Genomic DNA, 10,262 nt, shown 5'->3' with positions numbered 1-10,262 from the left:
ACAATTAAGATTAAAACAGAATAATTTCAGAAGTTTGCGGAACGTTCTGCATGCTGTGCTGTGTTTTTTTCTCCACTTACAGAGATACTATTCTATTCATTTTTGTCTTACTGCGATAATCTGCGTGACCGAAACCTTCCAGGATTTGGTGACTTGCATTCGGCAGCTGGAGATGAAGCTGGGCATCGGCGAAGAAACGAACCCAAACAACACCAAAGTTAAACGTATCTGTAAGTATAGGGAAAAGGACTTTCATGAACCGGACCGGCAACTTTATTCTAAGGGGGATTAAAAATAAGGAATGTTTTGAAACAGCTCCAGGTTCTTCATCTGAGAAACAGGATTTAGCTCCATCAGCTGCTCCCAGATCTGCTTCTTCGTCTTCCTCCCCGGAGGAAAGCTCCTCCTCTGAGATCCCAGCCGGGACTCTGAGCCAAAGCGAAGGTGACGAGTCGCCCGTTGACTCACAGGTACACCCAGCCGCCCACCCAGCCCTAAACCAAACAACCATTAACGGCGCCTGCATTAGCGATTGACCCACTCTGACTGGGTAAATATTTGATTGTTGTCTCAAGAGATTCCTGCAGCTCTGCTGTGTCACGACTGTTTGCTCCAGTTTCATTGTTGAACGTCTGGTTTTATTGGCTGCTGCAGAAACAGGCCGGGGCAAGACGATCTGTCTGCAGGGATGGTGTGAATAAATTAGACGAAAGCAAACAGCGTGTAAACAGAAAAACCATAAAATAACCAAAAACCACCTTAATAACTAGCCAGTTAATATTCAAATGTGAATCATGTAATTGCCATTGATACATGTTTATTTTCTAAATGAAAGGAGATTACATTTTTAATTCATGCAAGATAAATGCTACTTTATGTGTTTGTGATTATTTAGCTTGTCTTGTGCTACAGCAAGTTAACGAAACAAACTCCAAGCTTCAGGAAAGAACATCATATTGTTGGAACGTCACCAATAACTTTATTATCTGCAGTACCGTTGAAGAGGAGGAGAGAAATAAAAATAGCATACCTAATAAAAATAAAAATGTTTTTTCCTTTATGTGCCGCAGTGCAGCTGACTGCTGTGTTAAATTAGAAAGCAGCACGTTAAATTATAATGAGAAATCACTTCAGAAATTTGTAACGAACCACGTCCTTCTGCGTTTGACATGCAGAAACAATTTTTAGTTTTCAATGTAGCGCATAAAAAGCCATATTTCCCTGGAAGCCGGTAAATCCGACCCTGGAAATACTGGCTGGCATCACAGGCTCTGACTCAAGTTTCTGTGAAATCAGGATGAAAAATCTCAGCTCAGCAAACGCCAAGCTGGTGAAGGGAAGCAGCTGATCCTGCCTGAACTCGTCAACCCCGTCCTGAGGTGAGAAGAGTCCAGCCACACCGAGCTCTGCTCTAACGCAATGTTTTTCTAGAGGCTGTGTCGCTGAAACACATCGGAGTGAAAATGTGCCCAGTGCTGATGGGAACTTTTCATATGTCTCATTAATTAATCTGTGGCTTTTGATTTGTTTGAACCACTCTTTTCGAGATCAAATGATGCATACAACTTAAATGATAAAAAAAAAAACAATAACAAGAAAAAGAAATGGCAGCACAAGTTTTAATTTATACACACAGAGTCAAATATCTGCATGCAGCCCCCTTTGCTCCTGAACTTCATGCTTTTTGCAGTCATCAGGAATCTTCCACCATATTTACTCCTGGATATTTAACAGGAGGATTTTGTAAAATCAACCTTTTTGAGCTACATGTCACGTTATGATGTTATTCCTTCATCTAAAACAGATCTAGAGTGTTGCTTTGTTTCTCCTGTGCATATGTCGGAAAAAGTAGGAATTTCTTAAACAGACAGAGGCCCAGTTTCAATGCACCAAGTTGAGAAGTCGACATGTGCAGCATTTAAAAAAAAACAAAAAACGAAGGTAACATAGTTACGTGATTGTGCTATATAATAGCACCGTGCGCCTGGAAAATACTTAAAGGCGTCACGTCGCCACGGACTGACATGAAGCTCTCCTTCGACACTCTGAAGCCTGACTAAGGTTTGCAGCTGCCCACATGGAAAAATCAATGCCTTCTGGAGGAAAGTTTTAATGGTCAGAGCAGAGGAAGATTGAGTGATTCAGGGTGAGATTTCTAAATGTGAAAATACCGTAGCAGTTGTCAGACATGGTGGAGGGAGCGTCATGCCGGCGTCGGTGGGGACAGTGACATATGTTATGATAGGCTTGAGTCTGGGCTTGGTGGTTCCTGGGCTGTTCATAAACATTACAGCCAGGTGTAAAATCAGTCTTTCTGCTGATTACACTGATGCACTTCACAAAGATGAAGGAATAACGAATGAGGACTACGTACAAACTAAACTTCAGCTGAAACCTTCAACTGGAGGGGCTGAAACTTGGACCTGTTGGTGTTTTCCAACAGGACAATGATCCTAAACTGGACTTTTAATGTGTAAAACAGGTTAACTGATCTGATCCCTGACTTCTGGTGCTTAGAAATGTTCTGGCAAGCCTTTAAAAAGCCAAGTCCATGCCTGGAAACCAAGTAGGCATAATAAGCTACACCGTTTCTAATGAGAAGAGTTGATAGATTCCAGCCAGGCTGGAAAAACTGTGCAGCCGATTTTCCTTCCAAGGAGCATTTCACCAGTGAGTCGTCAGAGACATTAAGTACACATTAAAAGCAACACAAGCTCTAAGTAACGGTGTTTGTATTTAGGAAAAACGATTCAACTAAATCATCAAAAGCCCCCAAATTACTGTGAAGTTGCTGCCCACGGTGACGGAGGCGTACCACAAACGAAAACAGCGATTCGTTTAAAATCAGCTAAAAGTTTGTTCTTAAGTGTAAATCTGTCACGATGTTCTGTGAAACTTCCCTCTGTTTTCTCTGCAGTGAGCTGGCCGACTCCCCAATGTGGTAACAGGACAAGGAGCAAGCAGCTTTGGTGCCAATAGTGTTTATTTGAATACAAACTAAACAAAGAGCATTTAGTTAGCGTTTGTTCCTTATATTTGTGAAAATGCACTTTATTTTATTTATTTTTTCCTGAGTGGTCAATAGTTTCATGACTTTATTACGTTATAGGAAATATTTCTCGTGTTGGGTGCGAACCTCGACTCAGGTTACGTGGATTTTAGTACTTGCAATTCAATCCTCCGTGCTCCAGCCTTTAACCTTGCTGTAATGTGAATATGTGGCAAATGTTGTGAGAAATATGCCGTTGGCCTGACTTTCATACTCTACGTGTTGTTCTGGTGCTATTTTGGCCCCTGGATTTTGCATGAGAGCACGACTCCTAAAACCGTGTCAAATGTGTGGGCGTGCGATCACAGTCAAGTGTGAAATGGTCTGTTTCAGCTTTCCAAGCACCGAGTCGGGAACATGAGCGCCACTCTGCAGCGCCGCGGTGCTGGGAAACTGTGTTCAGGGATCTTAGGAAAACACTAGCAAGTGTTGTGTGGTTTCTGTGCTTTGTTGACAACATGATGCTGACAGAAAAACAAGATCCTGATCATTAAAATGATACACAGACGTCTGCATGATGGAGGTCTTCACTTGACTGGAGTTAAAGATGTTATTATTATTATTATTATTGCAGGGGAATATTCTCACATTAAAAATATTTTATTTAAGAAATATATATATATATATATATATATATATAGGTTGGCACATTTATTTTTCATTCTGTTAGAAATACTAAAAACTGTAAAAACAGTTAACTTTAATAAGCTTATTGTTAAAAATTACCCTTTTTGAAAAGATTTGTGAAAACAATTAAATTGAATTAGTGTTTTTTTTAATCCTGTTTTTGAAATTTTGCAAAAACAGTTAATTTTTTCTCATAAAACTGTAAAAACAATTAACTTAGCTTTGTGTTTTTTTTAATTGTTCTTTTTGAAAAACTGTATGAGCAATTAATTTTAATTAGCTTTGTTTTTTTTAATAGGTCTTTTTGAGAAACAATTAATCTTAATTACCTTTATTTTAAAAAATTTGCTTGTTTTTTTTTTGGCTGAAGAGGCCCTTAGAAGCCACTTGTGGTTCTGGAGCTGCAGATTGCTGACCTCTGCTCTGGTCCATAGTTCTGGCTCCTCTGTTTTGATTTTCAAAAGGATTCAGGTCTGGAGTCTGAGATGAACATGATGGAGGAAAGTTGATTTAGTGTCTGTGGAATCATTTCTGTTAATTAGGTGACATGTTTCGAATCATTATCCTACTAACCCCCCTCCCCCCAAAAATGCATTTGTTTATTTTAATTGAATTAATAGAAATCAACAACTAGAAACAAGCAGCTATTTTTAACCTACGTAAAAATGTCATCAAACTATTGTTTTATTGTGAGGTTATGTTGCTGCAATAAAAGTAAATAAAATGAAATCAGTTTTTAAGTATCTTTTCCAGTGGTACCCACAAATGTGTCCATGTCTGTAAATGTTTGTTGGGGAAAAAAAAAAAGTTGAGACAACTGGACACTATAATGTCTGAGAACAAAAAATGCTTTTATCAAAATACAGGAAACATCATAAAACATTTAATAGTAAGCATAAAAAAGCAAACATAGTTTCAGCCTCTTGTAGAAATGTAACCAGAGCATTTCAACACAGTTTTTGAATTTGTTTGTAGCTGTGTGCATCAAAGCTAGTTTGGTTTCTCAGATAGAAGAAGACACAAGATGAACGTCGTCGCTCCCTGAACACGTAGATAACATGCCTGGAATAAAATATTAAAGACATTTATCAGCAACAACAAAATGTTAGAGAGATGAGATTTATCCAGCTTCATTATATAAAAAAAAAAAAAAGTAAAATCCTGCCCAACACAAAGTGACGCATCTGTCTTTGGTCTTTTATTTTTATATTGTTACATATCTATGCTTATAATGTTGCTGGCTTGAGAGTTTGGCGACAACCTCTGTGGTTAATTTATTGCACCGGCTCAAATTCAAGATAATTAATAACATCAGAAACAAAGCATTTACTTTGAAATTAATAAACATTATAGGATCTGAAAAGATCATCAAAAGTCTAATTTTGGCTGGTGCTATGCTACAATGTGTGTGTGTGTGTGTGTGTGTGTGTGTGTGTGTGTGGGTGTGTGTGTGTGTGTGTGTGTGTGCGTGTGTGTGTGTGTGTGTGTGTGAGAAAGCAACGTTTTGATCCAACAAGAACAAATACAGCTTAATGAAAATCCTGAGTTTTGCCTTTTTGATGACTTTTAATCTGATTATAAATACTTTGTTATTAATTTGGAAAACTTGAGTACTTTTGGTACTCAACACAAGTCTTTCATTTGATCAGTTTTATTCTATTAGCAAAGAACTGTAATATTTTATTTCACTAAAATATCACCTTGTGCTTCAGGAAGACACCCGTTTACTGCTGATGCTGTATGATACGTTTTGATCAATTAACAATCGTTCCAATTAATTCATCTCTGAGATGAGGCTTTTAACTCAATAAATTCTTCAGTAATGTTTTCTAACTTGTAACCAGAGCCGGCCCAAGGTATAGGCAAACTCATGGGATATTTGATTCGTCTCTGATGTCAAAGTTTGCAGCAATTTGACCCCAAAGTTGAACATGTTTCAGTCGGACAGTCAGTGGGATCAGCTAACTACTATTAATACAATGCATTTTTCTCTATTTTATACATTAAACACTAATGTAACACGATAGTTTGCACAACATTACGTGCGGTACTGGTTTACTTAGATGCAAATTGTTAGAAGTACTAATTGATATTTTATATATGTGACTTTTAAGATATTTTAGATAAACAACCCAAAATTTCAAAATGACATATTTATCAACAATCAACCTGCTTTTAAATTTTCTCTAAAGGCTTCTGGACATCAAATTTAAACTAAAAGTCCTTTATATTTAAAATGTAGCTTCATTAGTTTATTAATTTATAGATTTAAAACATCCTAAGTTTTAGTGGGTCAGTGGTGGCTCTCCAGATCAAAGCCTGGACAAGTTTGGACAACTTTGGACCGGCTCTGCATGCATCCAGTGTGTTCAGAGCAAACCGATGATACTCCATATTCAATTTAAAATACATCTTTTTGAGAGCTTTGTCTATTAAATGTATTTTTAATAGTTCATACATTTAAACATGGAATGTGTGCAAATATGGAAAGCTATTATACTTGGCATTATTTTAAAATGTTTGTTTCTTTTTATTCCGTCTGCGCTTTCGAGTTTGAATTGTTGAAAATGGCACACACAAGCACACACACACTACCTCCTGAGTATATTTATTTTAATATATGTTTAAATATCTTTACTTGCAATATCACAAGTTCTTTCTTGACTTTATATGACTGGGATTTTTAGTTTTGCAGAAACTGTTACACAGAAAGGTGAGACAGAATCAACCTGAGAGCGAAGGATGACCCCTCTGAAGATTTAAAGATTTTAATGGGGGGTCAGAAATATACATATAGATTTATAAAAACAATGAGAGATATGTCTTGTGTTTGCATTTTTTCCTATTTGGCACCAGAGTTAAAATACCAGCTTTCCTATCGTCCTCTCAAATAATTTCAAGATTGAAAAACTTAATCCGATTTTTCCGAGTTTGAGTCCTGCTCATGACTCTCTTGTCTCTCTATCACACTTTTAAATGCTTTTGTCCAATAAAGCAGAAATGAAAAGGGTTAAAAGTTCAAACTTCACACACATCGAGTCGAATGAGAGTAAAAAATATATACCAAACAAAAGAAGAGACAAACAGACGTAAAGGTAACATGCTCAGGAAAAGGACGTACACAGAAAAAAAAAAAGTTGCATAATCTCTGAGAAATAATTCTGAGAAGACATTCGTGGCACACAAACACCATGTAGAGCTCAGCTGCTGCAATCAACCATTTTATACAAAGCATAGCCCTTAAGAGACAGAAGAGGAGGAGCTCCTTTTCTTCCTCCCAGCAATCCTTGCTGCTCTGTGGTGTTGAACTTAGGAACTTTTTTTTTTTTTTGCAAAGTCACGTCGATATTTTAACGGTGCCCTCATTCATCCACTGAAATGTAGTGCTTTTTCTCTTTGTTTATTTTGCTTCCTATTCTGAACTGAAAACAGTTTCCTCGAAGTCAGTATGTACAGTTTATCACAATGTCATTAACGAGCCTAAATCTGTGAGGTGGCGTTGCTCTGTGCGGCTCAGCGGTCTCTCAGACAGGAAGCGGCCTTCCTCTCTCACTGCGACTTTCCCGCCACGGCCTTCTTCTGCGCCGCCTCCCCCCACGGCTCGCCGTCGCTGTCCGCCCCCCACTCCCTCTCCTCGTCCCAGAAGTCGTCCTCCTCCTCCTCCTCTTCCTCCTCGAAGGCCGACTCGTACGTGGACTTCTCCTCCTGCTTGATTGCCTGGATGGCCGGCGGAGGGGCCGAGGCGCTGTCGCTGGAGTCGCTGCTGTCCTCGAAGGCGTCCGGGTTCTCCAGCATCTCCCTGATCAGAGGCGGCATGGGGCCCGGGATCTCTGTCTTGAGGGTGATGGCTCGCTCGGCACCTGCGGGCGAGCAGAGAGGCTCAATGTCGAAACAAACTGTGCTCCTCTCAGAGGAAACAAGCAAACTTTAATTTTAGATTAAAGACAGAGTAAAGCTAAAAGAAGTTGCTAACAAATAAAATCTGAAAAGTGTGGCCTGCATTTGCATTCAGTGGGAGTGGGAATCTGAGAGGAGTTGTTGGGGAAGGCGGATGGAGCTGAATGCGGAGTGCTGCTTAACTTGCATATGTTAAGGAAAGACTGCAAACGATGTGTTTTCGTTACTTTGCAGTGAGTGACAAAACTGCTGACATCTTCCGCATGCATATTAAGTGGTAAACCTTACAAAGGTGACCTATTATGTTTCCTTGAATAGGTTATAATAGGTCTATGAAATATACAAAACATGTTCATTACATTTTTTTGGACAAAATTCTTATGAGATTGTCTGGTCAGCTCTGCCTGTTTTGAGCTCCTTTCAGAATGAGACGTCTTGGGGCATCTTGTTACTTTAAATCAAAATAAGCCGCTGCTGGCCACGTCCCCAACTCGACGTTTACACTCGTACATGAAAACACCTACAAACAGATGCGCAACTATACAACCGCACATCTTTGAAAAGCAGACGTGGAGCCTCCTGCACAACCAACAAGAATGAAACAAGTGGTTTCTGGGTGGTAAGTCAACTACAAAACCTTTGTTTTTTCCAGCAGCCATTGCACAGCAGTAAAACCAGATGACCAAACGTGCTGGAACTCAGTTTGACAGGCTGGGTTTCGCTGGGGTTGCTACTTTGGCTGTTTTTAGAAGCCGTAGAAGCCCAAATGGAAGTATGACAACATAAAAAAACAGGGATTTTTCATAATATGTCCCCTTTAAGATTACAACCGGGAGAGGAAAACTTACGTTTTGATTAACTGAAAAAAATTCTGCGAGTTTAATAATAATAGTAATAATTTAAAGAAAGCCCTAACCTTTGGTGCTGATTCCTCGCAGGTCTGTGACTTTCATCAGCATGCGAGGGAACATGTGGGGCTTGTTCGGGCGTCTGCGGCGAGTGTAGATCTTTAGAGCCTCCAGCAGCGGCTCCTGGAGTTTGTCGACCTTCTCCGGCTCTTCCAAGTCCATGCGGTCTGGTGAGGGGCGAAGAGGAAACAATATTAGCCTCACAAACAGCTGGCAGGAAGATATAAACAAAATGAGACACTTTCTAGACTTAGTGGATCGGCCGGCTCACTAAACCTTTTACCTCCACAAATGAGACAGATTGCGCTCAGGAGCCCCGTCTCTGTGTCGTCCATCTCCAGAGGCAGGAGCTGACCAGCGAAGGCAAACACTAGGTCTGTGAGCGGCCCAAAGCCGGCGTTGTGCATCTGGGTCCTGTTGAGAGTCAGGCCGTCTGAGAACGTCATCGTGTCCTGCTCTGGAGTGTAGCGGGTGCATATCCTCAGCATCTGCATGAGGGAAGGCAAAACATTACAGAACACGGGGGGGAAAAACATTTATATTAGCTTTAAAAATAAAATCTAACATCTGCTTTGTCTCAAAAAGTGAGGCAGCATGATGAATGAGAAAGCCTTGGGAAGGTGGAGGGTCGGGTAAGCAGGAGAGGGCTAATACCAGGATGTCCAGGCATGCAGATTTGAGGAGGGTGATCTGGTCAGCGATGGTGAGCGTAGTGAAGCCTGGTAGTCGCTTGGCAAACTCCACAATCTTTATAATGCACTTAGTGGAAAGCTCACTGAACTTATCCCACAGGCCCAGGTCCAGCTGCACTCTGTGGTCAGCGCTGGAGTTCTGGGAAAGAGAAACAGGGACACTTTTTTGTCTGTGCAGAGTTGGCACCGTGGCTCGTCCTGTCTGGAAAGCAGAAAGGACAAGCCTCGGTGCGGACACTCCGCCGTGCGTGGTGGAAGTCAAAAACTCACTGTGGTGTATTTTCCCAGCTGGCACAGAGACGGGAATGTCTCTTGGTGAGCTTTGCTGACTTTGTTCACGAGCTCCTCCAGTTCTCCGCTGAGCTCGTAGTTCTCGGGCAGCACCACCTCCTCCTTCACGTCCTTCTTCTTCTTGTTCCTGTCGTTGCGCACGGCTGAAGGTTGAAGGAAATCCGGTTACCACAGGATGTTCAGCTGTGATTTCGCAAATCTGTGATCACAACAACTCGCAGGCCCAGCCCACACTTATTGGCCCTCCTGATAAGGTTTAAAATAAGTTTTCAATCAAACCTAAATCTAAGTCAACTTAAAACGGTTCTATATAAATTAATTAACAGGAAGAGTTGTTTTCCAGCCCACAAACCTTCTTTGGACATGCCGACCTCGAAGCACTTCTGCAACCGACAGTATTGGCAGCGGTTGCGGGTCACTTTGTTAATCTGACAGTTCTTGTCTCGATGGCAGGTGTACACCATGTTCTTCTGGATGCTCCGGCGGAAAAATCCCTAAAAAAAAAAAAAAAGCAGAAAAGACTCTGATTTATTTCCTTGGTCTGAGTTTCCAGAACAGACAGAAACAGGACAGCTCTCAAAATGTTTCCACTTTAGCTAACATGAAGGGGGAGCGTAATCTAATTACAGTGTCTTTCAGAGTATTGGTACCCCTTCATGTTGCAACCTCAATGTATTTTATTGAATTTTAATGTGATAGACTGACACAAAGTCTTGCACAATTCTGAAGATGAAGTAAGTCTTACAGACCTGAAAAGTGCGGTGTGCATTTTTGCTTGGCCACCCTGATTAAATACTT

At 40.6% G+C, this 10,262-nt stretch overlaps 2 protein-coding genes across 8 annotated transcripts in view; one reads left to right on the top strand and one right to left on the bottom strand.

Moving 5' to 3' along the window:
* The window catches only part of LOC103465338 (calcium-binding and coiled-coil domain-containing protein 1-like), a 16,001-nt gene extending 11,596 nt beyond the window's left edge, over nucleotides 1-4,405 (top strand). For all 3 annotated transcript variants that reach the window (XM_008410060.3, XM_008410058.3, XM_008410059.3), the window contains exons 11-14: nucleotides 143-230; nucleotides 316-470; nucleotides 1,297-1,379; nucleotides 2,918-4,405. In XM_008410060.3, the coding sequence (XP_008408282.2) occupies nucleotides 143-230; nucleotides 316-470; nucleotides 1,297-1,379; nucleotides 2,918-2,945 (354 nt within the window). In that variant the 3' untranslated portion in view covers nucleotides 2,946-4,405. The remainder of the gene's footprint in view (nucleotides 1-142; nucleotides 231-315; nucleotides 471-1,296; nucleotides 1,380-2,917) is intronic.
* Nucleotides 4,406-4,506: 101 nt separating this feature from the next.
* The window catches only part of LOC103465339 (retinoic acid receptor gamma-like), a 50,284-nt gene continuing 44,528 nt past the window's right edge, over nucleotides 4,507-10,262 (bottom strand). For 4 of the 5 annotated variants that reach the window (XM_008410061.3, XM_008410063.3, XM_008410062.3 and 1 more), the window contains 6 exons: nucleotides 9,817-9,958; nucleotides 9,444-9,607; nucleotides 9,136-9,312; nucleotides 8,765-8,969; nucleotides 8,490-8,648; nucleotides 4,507-7,536 (listed from right to left, as the gene is read on the bottom strand). In XM_008410061.3, coding sequence (XP_008408283.1) covers nucleotides 7,226-7,536; nucleotides 8,490-8,648; nucleotides 8,765-8,969; nucleotides 9,136-9,312; nucleotides 9,444-9,607; nucleotides 9,817-9,958 — 1,158 coding nt within the window. In that variant the 3' untranslated portion in view covers nucleotides 4,507-7,225. Of the gene's footprint in view, nucleotides 7,537-8,484; nucleotides 8,649-8,764; nucleotides 8,970-9,135; nucleotides 9,313-9,443; nucleotides 9,608-9,816; nucleotides 9,959-10,262 lie in introns of those variants that run through there. The other variant, XM_008410065.3, reaches the window with a different exon arrangement.

Source organism: Poecilia reticulata, chromosome 5 (genome assembly GCF_904066995.2).
Source record: "Poecilia reticulata chromosome 5, P_reticulata-male-v2, whole genome shotgun sequence".
Lineage (NCBI taxonomy): Eukaryota > Metazoa > Chordata > Actinopteri > Cyprinodontiformes > Poeciliidae > Poecilia > Poecilia reticulata.
This window is presented reverse-complemented; position numbering and strand designations above follow the sequence as displayed.